Here is a 23627-nt window from a genome sequence, read left to right on the forward strand (position 1 = left end):
AAAAAACCACCGAAGGACTGTCTACACCATACCATCCTACTGTCGGTTGCCCTATCTTTCAAGACTTCAAGATCTACCTCTTGTCAGACAATTAGATAAAGTCACAGATGATGAAACCTCATTATTGCTCATCCTCAGGCCATCCTCCAATGTACACTGAGAGAGTGATTCATTTTGGACTGTCCTTAAGCATCCTGCCCTATGTTGGCCGCGTTCTGGTATGTGTGTGGGTTATGTACTTTGGGCAATGTCCCTCCCACAAGTCTCTGAAGATATACCTCAGTTGTCAGTATCCCAACAGGAGTAGCACATCCCTGCACCTCCCACAGAGAGCTCCTGTTGATATCTCTCTATCTGTACATGAAGGGTGTCCCCTTTCTCCTCCTTGGTATGCTTGGCTGCCTTCGAATTCCACCTTGCCAAGAACATCACAGTGGGCAGACTTTCCCGGTCCTGTAAGTCTCCACCCTGTCATCCGGCGTCGTGATGGACCTATTCCAGTGGACCTTATTGCTGCTCACCGTCTTGCTAATCGGGATCTCCCTCCTTTACCGATGGAACACCACCTTCAATTTCCACTTCAAGATGGCTTTCTTGTTGGTCTGGTGCGCAGTCGGGACTGCAATCATGACCATTTTCCTGTCTCCAATACTGCAGCAGGGTCCGGATAACATGAAGTGAGTAGAAGGACTTGGCTCTATCGTCTTGGTTTTGTTTTGGGGATGGGCAGTTCTAGGAGAACGTGAGTCTTGGTGCCTGACGTTTTCTGCTTGTTCCCATTGGAATAGGGTCTATCGGCATCCAAGTTCTTGACCCGAAAGACCAGGACTCTTTCGCAAAGTACTTTTTCTTCCAGTGCGAGGAAATCAGATGTGCTTAGCCAGGAATGAAGTCACCACTTGATCCCCGAGGCTTGGCATTACAGACCAAGTGAGGGGGATTTCCTACCTCTTCATCCCTACAACAGATCTGAGCTACAACAGACCAGATTGAATGTGCTGTGCTGCCTTGTGAATGCAGAGACCTGCCTCTCAGCAGGAGGAGATCAGTGCACGTCTCCTGAAAGGGCAGAATCAAAGCAGGACAGCCGCAGCTCAGAGTCTGCCACATTTGAAACATTTTCTGCCCGACGAAGATGCAGAACCAGAGTTGGGGGGGAAGGGTGATAGGATAAAAAAGCAAGGCAAAGCTGAAACGTGGGTTAAGGCAACTGGAACCCCGCAGTCCACATGCAATGCAGGAGAATGGCCTGTGCAACTATATAGCTGGATAGTCATCATCGTCAAGCCTTTATTGCATTAGCAAAAAAAAAGTCATAGCAACAATACAGAATAAGGTGGAAATTCCGCCAAAATAAAATTTAAAAATTAAAATAGTAACATAATTTAACATAATTTAAAGAATTAGACATTTTCCATAGAATATTAAAATGCAAATACAAATTCATCATTAAAATATATATCCAATAATAGGAAAGAAAGATCGTACAATCCAGATAACAAATAAAATATGACAAGTGACCCAGAGTAGAGCAGTCATGGGGCAGACATATTTTGGTCAGCGTGCCCCATCATCTCTTTATGCTTCATGATGGCAGCAGCAAATCTTGCCATTTGGAAAGTGATGACATTTGTCTCTGTCTTTCAATAACATAACTAATTTCTCCTAATCTGACCTTCCTGGGAAGCGGGATACTATGGTCCACAAAAATCGATTACGCTCATCCTCATATCTTGGACACTGGAGTGTGACATGTGATAGATCCTCAGTAGACTTTTGATCACAGGACCAGACTCTTTTCCTATATGGGATCACACTGAAATGGCCTTCCAAGACTGCGAGATGAATAGTCCACCAATCCATCCCCACCCCACGTAAGATTGCCAGGACCCATTTCACCACCGGCGGGAGGTTTTTGGGGAGGAGCCTGAGGGGGGCGGGGTTTGGGGAGGGGAGAGACTTTGATGTGATAGAGTCCAATTGCCAAAGCAGCCATTTTCTCCAGGTGATCTGATCTCTATAGGCTGGAGATCAGTTGTAATAGTGGGAGATCTCCAGCTACTACCTGGAGGTTGGCAACCCTACTCAGACTGGACACAGCAGCATCTTGTTTACCTAGCAATTACTTTTGAGATCAAAGCATCCTAGAAAGAAAAGCCTGCTAATCAGTCATTGATTCACAGTACCTAGAGGTTAGCAACCCTACCTACCGATGATGAAGGGGGAACTATCAACCTAGTTTTCCCACTCTCTTCCTACCAGCTTACTTTCATCCATTGGGCACCTTTTGATTTTAGTACAGTCCAATCCCTAGGTTGCCAGGTCCCTCTTCGCCACTGGTGGGAGATTTTGGGGGTGGAGCCTGAGGAAGACAGGGTTTGTGGAGGGGAGGGACTTCAATGCCATAGAGTAACCCTATTTAATACTGGAAACTAATAAAAATATTTATTTTTTAAAAATGCCATAGAGTCCAATTGCCAAAGCGGCCATTTTCTCCAGGTGAACTGATCTCTATCGGCTGGAGATCAGTCGTACTAGCGGGAGATCTCCAGCTACTACCTGGAGGTTGGCAACCCTACTCAGACTGGACACAGCAGCATCTTGTTTACCTAGCAATTGCTCTTGAGATCAAAGCATCTTAGAAAGACAAGTGAGCTAATCAGTCATTGATCCACATACATAAATCATCCCAAACTTGGGTGCCAGATCCAGGTTTGAGAAACTCCTGGAGATTAGAGGATGAAGCCTAGGGGGGACAGGGACGTCAGGGGTAGAACGCCATAGAGTCCATCCTCAAAAGCATCCATTTTCTCCAGGGGAATGGATTTCTGTCGTCTGGAGATGAGCTGTAGTTCCAGGGGATCCCCAGGTCTCACCTGGAGGCTGGCATCTCTGTCTCAAACAGATATCTGTCCACCCACTCCACTCCGACCCCCACCACAACCCCAAAAAGCTCCAGGAAAGAAGATAACTGCTTTTGGAGAGCCTGCTAACTCACTGACTGCATTCTGATATCACACTTAACCACAGTTAAAGAAAAATGTGCACAAACCCGACTTGTGGGCGGGCTTGTGCACATGCTTCACACCTCCCGCTTTGTCAGAGAATCCCAATGTAAAAACTAACCCTAGTTAGTCATGGCGTATGAATGCAGGCCTGCAGGTTAAGTAGAGTTAATCCCCCCCTACACACTAACTAGAATTCCAAAGCAGAGTTTAATCAAGATTTAGGCTCCTGGTTAGTGTGGGGAGGGTAACTCCAAGTATTCCATAAGACTACAGTCCTACGTCACGGATAACTGGAATGAGTTTTCAACTACTATTTGTGTGTGTGTGTGTGGGGTAGTTACGCATGAACCAGTATGTGCATTTTCCCTTAACCTGGTTAAATGTCAGTTATTCCAGATGTGTAGCCATTTTATGGCCAAACTGGATGTTACTTTTTTTTTTTTTAAGAGTTGGGTTGAGGTTAGAAACAGTGAAATCTATAGCAGGAAGGGATCTTAAGGGTTTTCTATTCCAACCCATTGCACTATACAGGAAATTCACAACTACCTCCCCCCTCCCTCCCCCAGTCCAGTGACCCTCTATGCCCAGAGGAAGGCAAAAAACCAAAACAGAGCACCAGGTTCCCTGGCCAATCTGGCCTGGAGGAAAATTTCTTCCTGACCCCAAAGTGGTGACTGGCTGATCATGTAAGAAAGGGCCATGAGAGCTGAGCTCTAACTCATCCCTCATTTCTTTGGAGCCAAGAATAGGGCTCCTTCCTTCCTTCCTTCCTTCCTTCCTTCCTTCCCTCCCTTTCTTCTTTCTTTCTTTCTTTCTTTCTTTCTTTCTTTCTTTCTTTCTTTCTTTCTTTCTTTCTTTCTTTCTTTCTTTCTTTCTTTCTTTCTTCCTTCCTTCCTTCCTTCCTTCCCTCCCTCCCTCCCTCCCTCTCTCTCTTTCTTTCTTTCTTTCTTTCTTTCTTTCTTTCTTTCTTTCTTCCTTCCTTCCTTCCTTCCTTCCTTCCTTCCTTCCTTCCTTCCTTCCTTCCTTCCTTTTTTTCTTCTTTCTTTCTTTCTTTCTTTCTTTCTTTCTTTCTTTCTTTCTTTCTTTCTTTCTTTCTTTCTTCCTTCCTCCCTCCCTCCCTCCCTCCCTCCCTCCCTCCCTCTTTCTTTCTTTCTTTCTTTCTTTCTTTCTTTCTTTCTTTCTTTCTTTCTTTCTTTCTGTTTCTTGAAACCCTCAGAAAGGAAGCAGCCCTATTCTTGGCGCCAAAGAAATTCAAATACTAAAGGCTGAAGAAGCGAACTCCAGCGAAAAACGTTCCAAAATTCCGGAAGGCGTTTCCCATCGATATTTTTTCCATCTATTTTTTACAAATATCAAGATTTACTTCTGTTCTCAAAAGAAGCGCAATAACGCATAGTAGTCTCATTGGACATTATTTAAAGACCTGCAGTAGTGTTATTTATGGAAGTCTTTATTGACTCACTTGAAGAATGACACGTTTTGTGTATATTATTGTGTGTAGTTAGTGTTTAAGTTTCTGTTTGCGCTTCACCATTGTCTTCACTGTTTCGTAATACACTTTGATATTTTTGCATATAGAGCCGAGTGCTGGTTCTTTCTTTGCAATACTTACTGTACAGCACAGGTGATTTTTTGTGTTTAGCCACCTGGAAGTTGGCAACCCTAACTCCATTGCATCTGATGAAATGTGCTCTGACTCACAAAAGCTTATGCTAGAATAAGTTGCGTTAGTATTCAAGGCGCTACTGAACGACTGTTTTATTTTGTGATTAAATGTGACCTTACTAGAGCTCAGGATCACCTGGTGGAGCTGATCGGCAATAAGTGCAGGAATGACCAAAGGAAGCGCTTCTTCAACGCTGCCTAGAATGCAATTAGCGCAGGGTATTCATTACCACCTGCGCTGGCTGACAGACTGTCTGATAAACCGTCTGGGGAACATTAGCATGTTAATGGCATTAGTTACCTTATGACAAGACCTCACATTCCTTGATGGCACAACTGGAAAACCCTTGACATCGAGAACAAAAACGGAACCTTTGAACAAAGGAAATAGCTTTATGCCAAATGTCAGGCTACAGTTTATATACAGAATCTCTAGGTAATTAAACCCCCCGTTCCTTTTTAAAATGAAAAATGGCTTCTATTGTATTATCAATCAGAAGCAGAGTCCTCTGATCATATATATTTGTTCCTGGTCTTGAGCACATAGCACAGGACAGGTTAGGGGTGCCAGCCTCCAGGTGGGACCTGGGGATCCCCCAGAATTACAGCTTGTCTCCAGACTACGGAGATCAGTTCCCCTGGAGAAAAACCCGGAAGTGACGTGATTGTGTCACGCGCATGCGATTGCCCCAGCCCTGCCCCCCAAAACCTCCCACCGATGGAGAGGGGGGCACCTGGCAACCCTAGGTGGAGCCTAAGGCATTGTATCCCTCTGGGGTCCCTGTCCACCCCAGGCTCCATCCCCAAATCTCCAGGAGTTTCCCAACCTGGATCTGGAAACCCTAGGACAGGTGCTTCCAAATCTGTCATCCCAGACCATTGCCCGAGTCCCCTGTCCCTAGGGTTGCCAGTTCTGGGTTGGGAAATACCTGGAGATTTTTGGGGCGGAGCCTGAGAAAAGCGGGGTTTGGGGAGGGGAGGGACTTCAATGCCATAGAGTCCAATTACGAAAGTGACCATTTTCTCCAGGTGAACTGATCTCTATTGGCTGGAGATCTGTTGTAATAGCAGGAGATCTCCAGCTAGTACCTGGAGGCTGGCAACCCTACCTGTCCCTAAATCTGGCTCAGTGCAGAAAATTACTTGCAGATACCAACTGCCAGGTAGTAGCAGGAGATCTGCTAATTCAACTGATCTCCAGCCGATAGAGATCAGATCACCTGGAGAAAAATGGCCGCTTTGGCCATTGAACTCCAAGGCATTGAAGTCCCTCCCCTCCCCAAACCCCGCCCTCCTCAGGCTCCACCCCAAAAATATCCCGCCGGTGGCGAAGAGGGACCTGGCAACCCTACTTGCACACTTGCTTAGTTAAATGTTGTGCTTTTAGACTCCTCCTTTTGCATGGAATGGAATGGATAAATCCTATTTACTGCTCTGACTTGGAGCAGTATGACATGATTCACTGCATGAGATGACTGTCCCTACCTGAATAAACTAGGTAGTTGTAGGAATTTTGGCAGCAAAGCTTGTCACGTATGGGTGGGGAAACCCACACATGCTGAACTTCTGAGTTCAGTGTAAGGGTGGCAACCAAAGTAGCGTTGCCAGCTCCGGGTTGGGGAATACCTGCAGATTTTGAGGACGGAGCCTGAGGAGGGCGGGGTTTGGAGAGGGGAGGGACTTCAATACCATAGAGTCCAATGGCCAAAGTGGGCATTTTCTCCAGGCGAACTGATCTCTAATGGCTGGAGATAGTTGTAATAGCGGAAGACCTCCAGCCACCACCTGGAAATTGGCAACCCTACAGCCAAAGCCTTGTTCTCCTTTGCATATTGCATGTCGTCTATTGGTACTATTGCTTTGAGGACAACTCCCAGAGGATTTCTAGAAAGGAGAGGCTCAGGTCTTGTGACCATGGGCGAAAACGCATGGTTGCTTTAGCCTCCTTTATTCCCTGTTTCAGCCAGGATTCAGACAGGATTGAACGCGTGCATTTCCCCGAAGGTGCGTTCGATCCTGGCTGAATCAGGGAATAAAGGAGGCTAAAGCGACCAGGCGTTTTCGCTCCATAACTGCAGGAGGAGCTGAGTTAGGGTTACCGAGGCCTAGTTGTGGCCTATTCAGTTAGCTAGCTGTTGTGTTCTTCATAAAAAGGGTTGCCACTTCCAGGCTGGAAAATTCCTGGAGATTTGGGGGGTGGAGCCTCAGGAGGGCAGGGTTTGGGAAGGGGAGGGACTTCCTTGGGGTATAATGCCATAGAGTCCACCATCTAAAGTGGTCATTTTCACCAGGTGAACTGATCTCTGTCGGCTGGAGATCAGTTGTAACAGCGGGTGATCTCCAGACTCCATAGGGTTGCCAGGTCCCTCTTCGCCAGCAGCGGGAGGTTTTTGGGGCAGAGCCTGAGGAGGGCGGGGTTTGGGGAGGGGAAGGACTTCAGTGCCATAGAGTCCAGTTGCCAAAGCGGCCAGTTTCTCCAGGTGAACTGATCTCTATTGGCTGGAGATCGGTTGTAATAGCAGGAGATCTCCTGCCACCACCTGGAGGTTGGCAACCCTAAGTAACCCAGCTGGGAAAGACACAGCTTTGCTGGAGATCCTGGAAAGGCATCTCTGGTTATAAAAGACAATATGGGGCTTGCTCAGGGTGGAACACCAAGTTTCATGGTAGAGATCTGTGAAAATTTCCCCCCTATTTATTTTTAAACAAAAATCAAAAGAACAGTTATAGGAGTATAGTTATAGGAGTATAGTATCCAAAGTAGAAGAAGGTGCATGAGACTGTGTGGTTGCCAACTCCAGCTTCAGACATTCCTGGAGATTTGGCAGCAGATTTTGGGGAGGGTGCTCAGCAGGGATATGCTATCTAGTGTTGCCAACCTCCAGGTACTAGCTGGAGATCTCCTGCTATTACAACTGATCTCCAGCCAATAGAGATCAGTTCCCCTGGAGAAAATGGCCGCTTTGCCCCTGGAGGTTGGCAACCCCACCCCAAAATCTGCACGTATTTCCCTACCCAGAGCTGGCAACCCTAATTACTGCTTGGGTAGAGATCTGGCCCCAGGTGCCAAGTAAAATGTGCAGGTGCATCTTGCTGGAATATGTTGCACAGGTTGCATAACCCTGAGGTGAGGGGCTGTAGCTCAGTGGTAGAGCATCTGCTTGGCATGCAGAAGGTCCCAAGTTCAATCCCTGGCATCTCCAGTTAAAGGGACTAGGCAAGCAGGTGATGTGAAAGACCTCCGCCTGAGAACCCGGAGAGCCGCTGCCAGTCTGAGTAGACAATACTGACTTTGATGTATCAAGGGTCTGATTCAGTATAAGGCAGCTTCATGTGTTCATGTGTACCCAGCACCCCAGCCTCCATCCAGGTTACATACTATGATCTCCAGACCTGGGATTTGGGTCACACAAGCGTCGCAGCATGCTCCGTTACCAAAGCTGGAGCAGGAGAGACAAGTGCCGTGCAAATGAAGGTTGCTTGCAGCAGGCACAGAAGATCTGCTAGACGTGGCCAAGGAGGATTGGCGGCTGGGAAATCTCCCGGTGGGCTGCTGCCGTAGAAAGCCACTGCCTGTGAGAAGCAAGCGGAGCCAAGCCCCAGCCACCTGGGAGCCACTTGGCTCGGATCAGTCGGCAGTAGTGATGATCAGCGCCAGCCTCCACCCACACGGCTGCCAGTTTGCAGGAGGAGGCAGTGGGTAAGCCAGTGCCCATTGTCGGTGTTGCTGGCCTTGTGGCACCAGCTTGCAGGATAGCAAGAAGAAGAAGAAGAAGAGCTGGTTTTTATATGCTGACTTTCTCTGCCACTTAAGGGAGAATCACATCGGTTTACAATCACCTTCCCTTCCCCTCCCCACAACAGACACCCTGTGAGACAGGTGGGGCTGAGAGAGCTGTGACTAGCACAAGGTCACCCAGCTGGCCTTAAGTGTAGGAGTGGGGAAACCAACCCGGTTCACCAGATTAGTGTCCGCCGCTCATGTGGAAGAGTGGGGGAATCAAACCCAGTTCTCCAGATCAGACTCCACCGCTCCAAACCACTGTTCTTAACCACTACACCATGCTGCCACTCAACTGGGATTTAGGGTTGCCAGCCTCCAGGTACTAGCAAGAGAATGACCCGCAAATAGGCTCAATAATATACACTCAATATATATACAAAAAAATTATCTAAGAAACTATGTAACCACTATATAACAACTATGTGTAAAAAAAACCAACACCTATCACTCAAAAGTTAAAATATACAAACAAATAACCCAAAAAATCAAAACTGAAAAGTCCATTTGAAGTATAAATGGCACTTGGTCCAATATCTTAGATTTGAACACTTTTCAATAGCCAGTTCGAGGGCTGAAGGCAGACCATGTCTTCTTATCCAGAAAAATTTCTTGGTTGTCTCAGAAAGAGCCAGGAAAATATGCAGATATGCAGGGTCTCAGAAAGAGCCAGGAAAATATGCTGGTCATTCTCTTGCTATTTCCTATACAGCATAGGTCTTTTTTGTTGTTGCCAGACAAACCTCCAGGTACTAGCTGGAGATCTTCTGCTATTACAACTGATCTCCAGCCAATAGAGATCAGTTCCCCTGGAGAAAATGGCCCCTTTGACAATTGGACTCTATGGCATTGAAGTCCCTGCCCTCTCCAAACCCCACCCTCCTCATGTTGCACCCGCAAAATCTCCAGGTATTTCCCAACCTGGAGCTGGCAATCCTACTGGGATTGCTCCAGGGCCTCTTTAGGTTCCCAGGCTACCCCTGGAAGTCCCTCTCGGTGTATTCACCCATTTCCCTCACTGCCACCCCCTGACGTCTTTGGGTCTTTGTGTTGAATCTACCATTTCTGACCCTCTACGGTCACCTTGCTCTCCCCCTGTGTTTCCCCACGTTTGGCCCGCGTTTTCAGAGACCTCTCTTATCTCGAATTTGAAATAGCAGGGAAATGCAGGGGGAGAGCAAGGCAACCTCAAAGGGTCAGAAACAGCATGCAACGCAAAGACCCATAACTCATCAGAGGGGTGAAGGCGAGTGAAACAGCCATGGACAAAAGACCTAACACTTAGTCAGTGGTCCTTGGTGTGAGACTAGGGTTGTAACAAAGACTGTGCGAGTGTTCCTTTTGTCCCCCTTAGTGAAATGTCAGCAGGAGATGCCGTCTTCCCACTGACTCACAGTCTTGCATTTCAAGTCCTGGCATTTCAAGTCAAGGGCAGTGACTAAACCAGGAAAGGTTGCAACACCATATAATAAAACAATTAGGAAAATAATAATGTTTAGCATTTCTACAGTGCACTTCAAGTGTTGCATATTTGAGTGGTGCATGGTGAATAGGAACCAAACCTAACATTAAGGAAATGATTGACAACAGTCAGGCTCAAGGGTCTCATTAAACAGATGCTGGGTGTTGTATACAGATATCGTAAATATTCCTATAGAAGTGGGAAAACTGTGAGACTCGACAGACAGGGAAATCCTATCTCCCTCCTCCTGGCCTCCAAATTCTCCACCAACCTCCAGATGGTATGGGAAAACACACTAATAATGCTTTCATGAATGACACTGTGACATTTATATCACATAGTCATAACACAAGCATACATGATTGATGATGATCCGATATATATGGCAAAATAACACACAACAAGAAGCACTTCTTCCTAAAGGGTACTCTTCTAGCAAATTAAAGGTCCACTTCTCAGCAACTTCACAGCAACTCACAAGCTCCTGATGGCTCTTCACATGAGCGTGATTCTGGCTCCACAGAATAAATTGTTAAGTGAAGCACATACGGTCATCTAGATATTCTTCCATTTTGGGGGGGAAAACCTTCTTCAGTGTGCCAATAACAAGCTTGTCAAAACAAAGTAAAATACATATCAATACAGAATCAAAAATATAACCTTTACAATACATAATACATAATAACATGATAATAATAATATTCATCTAATAATAATCTTCATGCTAAATTGCACTGCATATTTCATGTAGCATTGATGTGAGAAGGCGCAATAGATTGTCCATTAAACACACATGTCTCTTACCCTTGTATATATCATTTGCAGGTGTGTGATAGCGTATAATGAAACAAACTAATATTACCAAGACTTCCAAACATTCCCCTGCCTCTCACAAATAACAAAAAAGGTCAATTTCAGAGTGTAGACCATTAGGGCTGATTGCACTTAACAAATGAATTAAGTACATCTCCGTCTGGAGGAGTATACGCTCAACTTCTAATTGTTGATACGGTTTGATGACCAGATGCCACAACACAAAAAATCTTGTGTCCCAGTCAGTATGTTTATGCAATAAGAAATGCTCCACCAATGGAACTGCTTTATTCTGAGACCTAATCCGGGAGCGATGTTCAATGTTTTGATCGACCTACGAGTGGAACCTACATACATTTTATTACAGAGACACAATACACAATACCCTCTGTGTGTGTGTGTGTGAAGTGCCGTCAAGTCGCAGCCGACTTATGGCGACCCCATTTGGGGTTTTCATGGTGTATCAGTGGCCCAAAAGATCTCCCGGTAATAATTGGCATCCAGACTGCCAGGGAAGCTGGGGGAAGGAATGTCTACCTAGATACAGGCTTGCTCTCTGTGTGCTTTAAGTAAGTGGGTTAAGAGTCATGGAGTGTCAGAGCGAACGATAAACAATGATAGGAGAAACTGGATAGAACTGAACTGTACTGCGCCGCCTCTTTGTCTGTAATACGATCAGATATGTACAGAATGTTGATATGCTGTCATAACTTGAATTTGGATAAATGTCTCTCCCTCAATACAATCGGGGCTCAGAGATTTCTGCCCATTAGGGCCTCTGAGTCGCAGCTGCCAGAATAAACTGTTTTCTTGAAATAACGATTCGGGTCTCTTCCCCCCCCCCCGAACCCCTGGTTACCACATCAGTGGCAAGAGACTAACAGAGGTGGTTTGCCAGTGCCTTCCTCTGCACAGCAACCCTGGTATTCCTTGGTGGTCTCCCATCCAAATACTAACCAGGGCTGACCCTGCTTAGCTTCTGAGAACTGATGAGATCAGGCTAGCCTTGGCCATCCAGGTCAGGGCCACAATACTCTATCCATTTAGAATTGCAATTTGTAAATTGTTTCAATTGAAACTTAAATTCCGATTCAGTTTTCTGAAATTCTTTAACTTGTACGGTGAAGGGGCACACTACACAGCCATCACCTTTAAAATGAACCGCTGATAACGATCCAGCCTCCTTAAGTGTAAGATCAGTTCTAGCCAGAGAATCTCTTAGCGATGGAGTCCTACGGAATCCAATAGTTGGGGGTGTTTCACATACAGGAATGCTTGCTATTATGTGCCAGTGTCGTCTAATCAATCGTTGGATCTGTGTAGACCATTTGCCAGTGACACACCTTCATAAATTAAAGATACCACTGATTTCATCAATTATATAGAGCTCATCCAGGTATCTTCAGACTGTGCCATTGCCACGATTGATGTCACGGCATTGTATACCAATGTCCCGTAGTCAGAGATGCACGAGATTATAGAAAGTGTTTTAGGTGCAACACAAAAACCTGCAAAAAGGGCGGGGGTTTTTACCTATCCAGGGCATTCTCCAGGGAGGTGGAAAACTATAACATTATAAATTAATCAAAGGTGTGTGTGTGTGGGGGGGGTGTTCAAAAATATTTTGGTGCGACTGAATTTTTCCCCCCTAGGAGTACAAGCTGTTGAAAGCAATTGGAAGTCAGTCAAAGGAATGGAGGAGGAGTGAAATAGACCAGCCTGCTGAAATGCCTTGTGTGTTAAGCACTGTCAAGTTGCTTCTGACTCATGGTGACCCTATGAATGAATTATCTCCAAAATGTCCAGTCGTTAACAGCCTTGCTCAGGTCTTGCAAACTGAGGGCCATAACTTACTTCATTGAGTCAATCGATCTTATGTTGGGTCTTCCTCCTTTCCTGCTGCCTTCAACTCTTCCTAGCATTATTGTCTTTTCCAGTGACTCTTGTCTTCTCATAACGCGACCAACATATGATAGCCTCAGTTTGAGGTTAGACTGAGAGAGAATGACTGGTTCGAGGTCACCCAGCAAATCTACATTATCACTGTGTTTTTAGACTGCACAATCCAGCACCTCATTTTTCTGTCCGGTACAGGTTATTGCGCAAGTTTACTCGGCCACTCAAACGTCTCTATGGCATCAGGATTGCAGTGGAAGGCTCGGAGAACTTGAATATGAAGGGGCCGTACGTGATCGTGTGCAACCACCAGACCTACCTTGACCTCTTTGGTATGTAGCTAGCATGGCTAATCTGTAATTTTGCACTGAAACTCATTTGAAAATGTGGATTGTGTTGATAGCATTCATTTCATGACTGACCTCCAGTTGCTGATGCTCTTCTGCTTGTTCCTGAGCCACTTTCTGCTGATGTGGAATGCGTGTAGTATCAATGCTGCCTGTTTGTGTCCCAATAATACACTTTTTGTTTACCACAAAATTGGTGTTTTCTATTTGCACATTTATTTTTCCCCCTACCTCTCAAATGGACAAAAGTAAGATACATGTACTAAGGTACCATACAGTGCAGGTGGTTTGCAACTCTTTCTCCCATCTAGCACTGTGTATATACTCATAGCTTTTCTGGTATTTGTATTTTACATTTCAAAAATATGCCAAATTGTACACTTTTATATGCTAAGTTATAAACAATGCATTTCATGTTGTTAAAGCCGTAAAATAAGTTTCGTTTCAACGAGTAAGGCTGCAGTCCTATGCACGCTTACCTGTGAGACAGCCTTATTGAACAAAGTGGGATTTACTCCTACTAACATGCTTAAAAAGGTAAAGGTAGTCCCCTGTGCAAGTACTGGGTCATTCCTGACCCATGGGGTGATGTCACATCCCGACGTTTCCTAGGCAGACTATGTTTACAGGGTGGTTTGCCATTGTCTTCCTCAGTCATCTTCCCTTTACCCCCAGCAAGCTGGGTCCTCATTTTACCGACCTCAGAAGGATGGAAGGCTGAGTCAACCTTGAGCCACCTACCTGAAACTGACTAAAATCCCCGCCCCCTCCCCGTTCAGAAAGTCGAGTGTCTATGTACCAAAGCACATGGGCAAACCAAAAAAAAACAGGTCCCAAATTATTAAAGGAAAAAAACCAATTCTCGGATTTAGAGTATTTATACACAAATTTCCGAATTTTCAGAAAGAATAAATTTAAAAACAGAGTGTGATTCACTTACTGCTATCAGCCAAGATGAATAAAAGGTGAAAATCATGTGAGCAGACAGGAACCTTAGCAACAAGAGGTGTTACAAAACGAGCCCTTTGAGTGGAATGGAATATAAACCACAACTAAAGAAGAAACAAGGGAGGGGCTGTGGCTCGATGGTAGAGCATCTGCTTGGCATGCAGAAGGCCCCAGGTTCAATCCCTGGCATCTCCAGTTAAAGGGACTAGGCAGATAGGTGATGTGAAAGACCTCTGCCTGAGACCCTGGAGAGCCACTGCCAGTCTGAGTAGACAAAACTGACTTTGATGGACCAAGGGTCTGATTCAGTATAAGGCAGCTTCATGTGTTCAAGTTAATGATTCAACATATGCTCTTCTGCATGGGCGGGATATCTGAGCAAGAGGGGGCCCAGCACAACACCCATGGTTTCTGTCAAAGGAAGTGCATATCCCATCCAATTAATTTTTTTCCTTATACAAATACTAGTTCTTTTTCACAGCTTCAGAATGTTTAGAAATTTTATAACTTGCAAGCAGGAGATTTAGGAAGAATTTCTGTACCTGGGGTACTAAGATAAGAAGAAGAGTTGGTTTTATATGCCAACTTTCTCTACCACTTAAGGAAGAATCAGACCTTCCCTCCCCCTCCCCACAACAGACACCCTGTGAGGCAGGTGGGGCTGAGAGAGCTCTAAGAGAGCTGTGACTAGTCCAAGGTCACCCAGCTGGCCTTATGTGGAGGAGTGGGGAAACCAACCCGGTTCACCAGATCAGCATCTGTCACTCATGCGGAGGAGTGGGGAATCAAACCCAGTTCTCCAGATTAGAGTCCACCCCTCCAAACCACTGCCTGTAACCACTACACCACGCTGTGCCCTGTTGGCCAAGGAGCTTGTAAATTACAATGTGTGCCTTCCTTCCTTCCTTCCTTCCCCAGGGATGATGGAGATACTCCCAGATCGCTGTGTGCCTGTTGCCAAAAAAGAGCTGAGGCAGATGGGCCCGCTGGGCTATGCCTGCTGGTTTAGTGGCATGATTTTCATCGACCGCAGGAAGAAGGATGAGGCCAGAGAGATCTTAAGGCAGGCTGCACAGACCATGCTGCGCGAGAATGTGAGCACCAGGGAGCGGGGGCTGAGGAGCCCGGGGGGCTCTGAGAAGAAAACAAGGGGGGGGGAGTAGGGTAGGGTTGCCAGGTCCCTCTTCGCCATCTGCAGGAGGTTTTGGGGGTGGAGCCTGTGGAGGGTGGGGTATGGGGAGGGGAGGGACTTCAGTGCCATAAAGTCCAATTGCCAAAGGACCACTTTCTCTAGGGGAACTGATCTCTATCGGCTGGAGATCAGTTGTAATAGCAGGACATCTCCAGCTAGTACCTGGAGGTTGGCAACCCTAGAGTAGGGTTGCCAGCCATCCGTTGGCAACCCCAGGAGATTTCTGATCTCTACACTCTGGAGATGAGTTGTAATTCCAGGGGATCCCCAGGTCCCACCTGGAGGCTGGCTAAGGTTGCCAAGTCCCTCTTTGTCACCGGTGGGAGGTTTTTGGGGGCAGAGCCTGAGGAGGGTGGGGTTTGGAGAGGGGAGGGACTTCAATGCCATAGAGTCCAATTGCCAAAGAAGCCATTTTCTCCAGGTGAACCGATCTCTGTCGGCAGGAGATCAACTGTAATAGCAGGAGATTTCCGACAAGTATCTGGAGGTTGGCAACCCTAAGGCGAGCATCTCTAACATGTGTACATTGCTGACATAAACACACATTTCCCCAACAGTGCAAGGAGATGCTTCCTGGTGCTGATTCAGGTCAGAAAAATGGGGCGGGGGGAGGCTTAAGCCAGGGGCGTCGAACTCAATTGTTATGAGGGCCGGATAGGACACAAGTGTTACTTGGTGGGGTGTGGGCCATGCCTCGCCAGCCCAGATCGAGAGTGGGTGGGGGTGGCTGCCTTTTGGGCCGGATAAAAGTGACGTGGAAGCAGGCAGATTAGCAGTTATCCAGGACACACAACCAGAACTCCTTGCTTTATAAAAAACAGTGTTGTGTGATTTACAGTGCACAGATAAAAAACAAACCGTCACGTACACTTCTCTCCACCAAACTTCCCAACAAAGAGTTACAGTTACATAGGCTTATATACAGAACTCCACCTGAAACCAATAAGTCCACCTGTAGACCTGGCCACAGTATTACATCATCCTTACTGCTTTAAACCGGTGGTTAGTTGCAGTTCACCCTAGAACCTGCAAGGCTATTGCTGCCTCTTGCATCAGCTTAGATGCCTCTGATCTGACAGCTACCTGTCAGCTGTCTCTGTCAGATTATTATGGGCAACTTGTTACTCTGACAAAGAGCTCTCAAGTGGCCGGATCCAGCCCTTGGCCCTTATGTTTGACACCCCTGGCTTAAGCCCTCTCTGCCTGTCCACCTCAGTTCCATGTGGCCCTGGGGAATTAAGTGGCAACACAGAAGTCTCACTGCATATCTGGTTCGACAGGATACCTGGTTCGACAGGTAAAGAGTGTAACATTCCGTTAGCTGCTCTACTGTATAGGTTCCCTAAGCAGTACATTTCAACCTCGTTTTTTCTCCCCACACCTCCATCCAGATGAGGATCTGGGTTTATCCAGAAGGTACCAGGAACAAGGGGAAAACGCTGTTGCCCTTCAAGCGGGGGGCATTTCATCTTGCGGTGCAGGCCCAGGTAAACCCCCCCTGAATTATTAATCTGGTTGTGTTTAAGGGACTGTGTTGAGCACTAAGGTTGCCATTTTTGGATTGGGAAATACTTGGAGATTTTTGGGGGTGGAGACAGAGGAGGGATGGGCAGGACTTCAATGGGTATAATGCCATAGAGTCCACCTTCCAAAATGCCCATTTTCTCCAGGTGCACTGATCTCTGTCACCTGGAGATCAGTTGCAATCCCAGGAGTTCTCCAGCCATCACCTGGAGGTTGGCAACCCTATTGAGCAGAGATGGGGATGATCACTGGATCATTCATGGATCGGTGTTATATCACTGAATATGTCAGTGACCTGTTTCCCTTAGTAGCTGGTTGAATCTATTGTATCTACTAGTTTTGCTTACTGCTTTTGTTAGTGAATAAAATATGCTTAGCTTAGCTACAAACCTGGCCTTATCTCTGAATCTTCTTGAGTTAGTTATAAGATTAGTGCCACGATTTTGCTTATAACCCCAGAGTTTTGTCAACAATTATGCACTAGCAGTGAAAGAGAAAGGGGTTTTTGAATTTTCAAACATTTGGCACAATTTACAAAAAATGATTGGCTTGTTTATGGAATGGCTGTGCTCGTTTTTGCTTACTTCTATACACCCATATTCATTTTTGACTGGTTGCTTTCAGCCTTATTAAGGATGGTAGCCTTTGCTAATCTCATGTTGGTTGCTGGGCATGAAAATAGGGATGAGATGAGGAAAGAGATTAGTGTAATGGATGGCGATGTCGACATTGATTTAATGGAGGTTTCCTAAAGCCAGGGAAAGGAGCGATGTACCTTTATGCAACTTCTAAGGAGATCATTTTCATTTAGAAGGATGCTGGTACCCCAAATATATCGCCCCTTTCCTCTCTGCTTTGGGCCTCCTCTGTTCATGCTGGTAATGCCCGTGTGGTACAGTGGTTAGATGTCAAACCATGATATGGGAGATCCAAGTGTAAATCCTCTGCCATGCACCCAATGGGGACCCAAGGTAGCTTGCATCATTCTCCTCTCCTCCATTTTATCCTCACAACAACCCTGTGAGGTAAGTCAGGCCAAGAGAGTATGATTGGTCCAGGGTCACCCAGCAAGCTTCCATAGCACGAGTGGGGATTCGAACCCGGGTCTCCCAGATGTTGGTCTGACATGCTTAACCACTACACCACGCTGGCTTTTTGCTACCACAGGGTTTCCTAAATCAGTGGGAAGTAATCCCAAGTCACTTACCTCCAAACTCTCTTTCCACACAGGTCCCCATCGTTCCCGTTGTGATCTCTTCTTATCAGGACTTCTACTGCTCCAAGAAGAAGAAGTTCACTGCAGGTGAGTGACCAGTAGGGTTGCCAACTGCCAGGTAGTAGCAGGAGATCTCCTGCTAATTCAACTGATCTCCAGCCGATAGAGATCAGCTCCCCTGGAGAAAATGTCCACCTTGGCAATTGGACTCTATGGCATTGAAGTCCCTCCCCTCCCCAAACCCCGCCCTCCTCAGGCTCCGCCCCAGAAACCTCCCCCCGGTGGCGAAGAGGGACCTGGTAACCCTAGTGACCAGGGGAATCGGCAATTCGGCATATCAAGTGGTGCCTCCCACATGCCAAATCCTAGCTGGGAATCAGATTAAGGTGTGATCTTGTTTTAGAACTGGATCCCTCCCGTCTCACTTTCTTTTTTTAATAAGTTTTTTTTTAAGTTAAAGTTACAAATTACAAAGAAAGGACATAACATCAACATAACACATAACATACACTATAACATTTAACATATTACCAAATGTGCCTTGCTTTAATCTTAACTAATCATCTGTTATCGTTTTTATTTCTACCATCTATTCCTTATTGTCTCCAAGTTGTCTACCTATGGTTAACCATTAAAATTATTTTTTTACCTGCCTAGAAGTATAAAAAGAACTTTTAGTTGTACTATAGGTAGAAAGGTAAAGGTCCCCTGTGCAAGCACCATGTCATTCCTGACCCATGGGGTGACGTCACATCCCGACGTTTCCTAGGCAGACTTTGTTTATGGGTTGGTTTGCCATTGCCTTCCCCAGCCATCTTCCCTTTATCCCCAGCAAGCTGGGTACTCATTTTCCCGACCTCGGAAGGATGGAAGGCTGAGTCAGCCTTGAGCCGGCTACCTGAAACCAACTTCCGTTGGGATCGAATTCAGATCGTGAGCAGAGCTTGGACTGCAGGACTGCAGCTTACCACTCTGCGTCACGAGGCTCTTTGTTGTACTATACCTACATTTATGATATTTCTAAATTAGCTATCAATATTATTTCTCCAAAATATTCACCTATGTATTTTTAACCTATAATTTTAGTTATCTAAAATGAACTATTTGTATTTATCCTGTCTATTCTCTTAACATACAATATATAATTTACTTAAACCATTGCCATTCTTATTTTTGTTATCGCCGTTCAAAAACAGTAATCAAAGAGAGAACAATGTAAGCCAGTTCTATAAATTACATATTTACATAGTCCCTCCCATCTCACTTTCAACATGTCCTTTATAAAAACTACCCTATATAAAAACTGTCCTATTGCAATAGCTCTCCAGCCCTAATTACATATATGTATGTACCCGTGCGGAGGTGGCATCTGGTCAGGGCTAGAGTACATATGTTGCCAGGCCGGTGCTGGGTAGCTGACAACTACTGTTAGGGAGATCGCCAACTCTTTCCTCTCAGCCAGGCTTCTGTAGCCAACCCTGACAAGGGGAAAACAGATGTTTGTCCACGTTGGCCAAAAGGCTTCCCTTACCATGCTCCTATCCATCAGTCACTTGTTAAAAACACAGGAGCCCTGCTTGGAAAATAAATAAGAAACAGCTGAGGAGATATCTCACTCCTGAGGCTCTAAATCAGGGGTCCCCAGCCTTAAATTCAGCTGCTGGTATCTCCAGCCACAAGAACTGGGACGGGGTTTTGGCTCAGTGGTAGAGCATCTGCTTGGCATGCAGAAGGTCCCAGGTTCAATCCCCGGCATCGCCAGTTAAAGGGACCAGGTAAGGAGGTGATGTGAAAGACCTCCGCCTGAGACCCTGGAGAGCAGCTGCCGGTCTGGTAGACAATACTGACTTTGGTGGATCAAGGGTCTGATTCAGTAGAAGGCAACTTCATGTGTTTATTAGGGCAGGGGCTGTGGCTCAGTGGTAGAGCATCTGCTTGACATGCAGAAAGCCCCGGGTTCAATCCCCGGCATCTCCAGTTAAAGGGACTAGGCAAGTAGGTGATGTGAAAGACCTCTGCCTGAGACCCTGGAGAGCCGCTGCCGGTCTGAGTAGACAATACTGACTTTGATGGACCAAAGGTCTGAATCAGTATAAAGCAGCTTCATGTGTTCATCTGCTTGGCATGCAGAAAGTCTCAGGTTCAATCTCCGGCATCTCCAGTTAAAAGGACTAGGCAAGTAGGTGATGTGAAAGACCTCTGCCTGAGACCCTGGAGAGCCGCTGCCGGTCTGAGTAGACAATACTGACTTTGATGGACCAAGGGTCTGATTCAGTAGAAGGCAACTTCATGTGTTTATTAGGGCAGGGGCTGTGGCTCAGTGGTAGAGCATCTGCTTGGCATGCAGAAAGCCCCAGGTTCAATCCCCGGCATCTCCAGTTAAAGGGACTAGGCAAGCAGGTGATGTGAAAGACCTCTGCCTGAGACCCTGGAGAGCTGCTGCTGGTCTGAGTAGACAATACTGACTTGGGGAGGGGCTGTGGCTCAGTGGTAGAGCATCTGCTTGGCATGCAGAAGGTCCCAGGTTCAATCCCCGGCATCTCCAGTTAAAGGGACCAGGCAAGTAGGTGCTGTGAATAGACCTCTGCCTGAGACCCTGGAGAGCCGTTGCTGGTCTGAGTAGACAATACTGACTTTGATGGACCAAGGGTCTGATTCAGTAGAAGGCAGCTTCATGGGTTCATGTGTGAATTCAGGTAATTGCACTAGAAAAGAGATCACAAGGAGGGGGCCCTTTCAATGGCCCCCACCCAACAGAGACTTAGAAATGACTGCATCACATGAACCTGTGGGTGGTGAATTCCAGCTTCAAATATACCTTCCTTCTAGCTATTAGAAAGCCAACACAGCAAAAAAATAAAGGGGGGGAATAGAAAAATATTTGCAGGACAGGGGGCATGTTTTGTTTCTAACCTGCATTCTTTCTGAAGAAATACAATCAAGCTCATTCTACCATCTCAGGTCTCTGCCACCTCATTCTTCTCTGTGTGAACTAGGGTTGCCATTCTCCAGGTACTACTAATGTTCATAGAGTCTCTCTCAATTGTAGGAGAAGTGGTATCCAAAGGATTTTCAACGTTTTCACCTTGTGAACTCGAAACGATCGTCTCCTCATTGGGAACCTCGTTGAAAATCCTTTGGATACCACTTCTCCTACAATTGAGAGAGGCTCTATGAACATTAGCTGTGTCATTTTGACACTTTTTCCACCTTGTGCAGTCACGTTGTTTGTCTTAGCTTGCGTGTTTCAGCTTTGTAGTGTATATAGTGTGTATAGCTGTATGGTTATGTCATTTTGGTAGCTTATAAGGTTTTTTGCACTTTGTATACACTTCGCTCCTGTACTGAGTTCCTCATCCTCCCGATATTAGTACAGTGGTGTCTATTTCTCCCCCATTCTCCAGGTACTAGCTGGAGTGTCTGGCATCGGCCTGGTATCCAGCGGTGGTGCCAGGTGGTGCTTCAAGGTCGAACTGTGGTTCAGCTCTGGTTTTGTTTTGTCTTGCTTTCCCTGGGAACAAGGGCTGTCTGGGAGTTGCCGTCGCAACCAGTAGTCCTCCAGAAAGTTCGCTTTCACCTTTATATCTCCTGTGCCCTTAATCTTTCCCCCATTAGTATCCTTGCCAATTTCCAAGTCGGTTGCTGTATATTTTCCAATAAATCACCTTTCTATGGAAGGCCTGCCTAGAAGTCGTTTTGTGGGATTTATCTGGTGAGCCCAGAGCTGACATGGAGATCTCCTGCTATTATAACTGTGTTCCAGCCGATAGAGATTGGTTCACCTGGAGAAAATGGCTGCTTTGGCAATTGGACTCTATGGCATTGAAGTCTCCAAACCCTCTCCAAACCCTGCCCTCCTCAGGCTCTGCACCAAAAACCTCGTCCTGGTGGTGAAGAGGGACCTGGCAACCCTAGTGTGAACCAGGCCTTACCCCAGTGACCCCCCCCCCAACGATGTACCTGTGGGCACCATGGAGCTGGTTTCTTCCCCAGAGCATCTCTTCTCCATAGTAACATGCTTAACCCTGGCTTCCCTGTGCTTGACTGCAGTACGAGTTACTTCAGAAGAGATAGGGTTGCCATCGCTCAAATGGGGGCCTGGGGATCTCCCGCTATTACAACTGATCTCCGGCCATCAGTTCCACTGGAGAAAATGGCTGCTTTGGAGGGTAGACACCAAGGTATTATCCCCCACTAGGGTTGCTAGGTCCCCCACCCCGGCCACAGGTGGAGGATGGGGGGTAGGGTTGCCAGATCCAGATTGGGAAACTCCTGGAGATTTGGGGAGGGAGCCTGGAGAGGACAGGGACCTCCATGTGGTACTGTGCCACAGAGTCCACCCTCCAAAGCAACCATCTTCTCCAGGGGAACCGATCTCTGTAGTCTGGAGGTGAGCTGTAATTCCGAGGGATCCCCAGGTCCCACCTGGAGGCTGGCATCCCTATCCCTCACTGAGGTGCATCCCCCTCCCCAGGCTTCACCCCTAAATCTCCAAGAATTTTCCAAACCAGAGTTGGCCACCCTACACAATGATTCATCTTTCCCCTGCTCCCTCCAGTGAAAGCCAGTGTGGTGTAGTGGTTAGAGTGTTGGACTAGGATCTGGAAGTCCGAGGTAACCAAAATATATATGCTGTGGTTTGAAATTATCATGGGCAACACCTGGAACAGGAAATACTTGAACCTGACTAGGATAGCTCCTGCCTGTGGGCAGCACGTCTATTGTGGTTAGGGTTGCCACATCCCTCCTGGCCACTAGCAGAGGGTAGAGGGTAGGGTTGCCAGCTCCTGGTTGGGAAACTCCTGGAGATTTGGGGATGGAGCCCGAGAAGACAAAGACCTCAGTGGGGAACAATGCCATAGCGTCCACCCTCCAAAGCATCCATCTTCTCCAGGGGAACTGATCTCTGTAGTCTGAAGAAGAGCTGTAATTTGGGGGGATCCCCAGGTCCCACCTGGAGGCTGGCAGCCCTAATTGTGGTACACTCAAATAGTCCATTACATTAAAACTTTATTACGGTCCACAACCAGCACAAAAACAGGTACAGAGAATAAACAAAAGGAATAAGATCAGTGTACAACCAAACTCATGTAGCAACTGCCAACAAACATGGTCTATACCAGACACAAACTGCAGGATAAACATAACCTATAAACCTATAAACAAATTTACAATTTGAAATTCGCCTTGACAAATACTAAAAACTGTAATTCCTACCCAGAAACTTTAAAACTCTTATCACTCTTTATGTCAAAAGGCCCTTTTTACTTTTTCTAAAATTACAAACTTGGGTACAAAATCGAGCAACCAGCCGACTTGTTTGATTATTCTTGTCTGAGAGAAAATATTCAAGTCTTAATTTTATTAGATCTCCCAGGGAACCTTTCCAGCAATGGCCCAATAGTTTCGCTATGGATGTTATTATACAGAGCACAATCAAAAAACATGTGCTCAATCGATTCAGTCTGTCTAAGTGGGCTACTCAAACAGTTCAAAGAGCTGCACTTGTGTGTACCAGTAACTGCGCCCTCTCTTTCTTTGTCTTCAACAGGGAATCTTAAAATCCGGATTTTGCCCAAGGTAGAAACGCAAGACCTCGGTCCAGAGGACATCCCAGCGCTTATGGACAACGTTCGTGAAAGGATGCAGGATACTTATAATGAAATCTGTGGGGAAATGAGTGGGGGGAAAGATGCCAGAAAGTGAGTGCCCCTCTTGCCCTCTTCCAGAGATGAACATAAGAACATAAGAAAAGCCATGCTGGGTCAGACCAAG

At 46.3% G+C, this 23627-nt stretch overlaps 1 protein-coding gene and 1 non-coding gene across 2 annotated transcripts; both read left to right on the forward strand.

The window, feature by feature from the left end:
• Positions 1–585: 585 nt before the first annotated feature.
• LOC130489975 (1-acyl-sn-glycerol-3-phosphate acyltransferase alpha-like) lies at positions 586–23558 on the forward strand. The gene is made up of 6 exons (XM_056863761.1): positions 586–677; positions 12824–12957; positions 14839–15014; positions 16504–16599; positions 17867–17939; positions 23404–23558. The coding sequence occupies exons 1-6, from the start codon at positions 586–588 to the stop codon at positions 23556–23558; spliced, it is 726 nt and encodes a 241-aa protein (XP_056719739.1).
• TRNAV-GAC (transfer RNA valine (anticodon GAC)) lies at positions 19758–19829 on the forward strand. Its single transcript has one exon. It is a non-coding gene; the product is annotated as a tRNA-Val (tRNA).
• Positions 23559–23627: the final 69 nt, after the last annotated feature.

The sequence above is a fragment of the Euleptes europaea genome, chromosome 18 (assembly GCF_029931775.1).
Source record: "Euleptes europaea isolate rEulEur1 chromosome 18, rEulEur1.hap1, whole genome shotgun sequence".
In the NCBI taxonomy this organism is placed as follows: Eukaryota; Metazoa; Chordata; class Lepidosauria; order Squamata; family Sphaerodactylidae; genus Euleptes; species Euleptes europaea.

Coding starts and splice junctions, on each gene's coding strand:
- LOC130489975 (XM_056863761.1), top strand. CDS start 586: ATGGCTTTCTTGTTGGTCTGGTGCGCAGTCGGGACTGCAATCATGACC. Junction 16,600..17,866: donor ATCTTGCGGTGCAGGCCCAG/GTAAACCCCCCC, acceptor CTTTCCACACAG/GTCCCCATCGTTCCCGTTGT. Junction 17,940..23,403: donor GAAGAAGAAGTTCACTGCAG/GTGAGTGACCAG, acceptor TGTCTTCAACAG/GGAATCTTAAAATCCGGATT.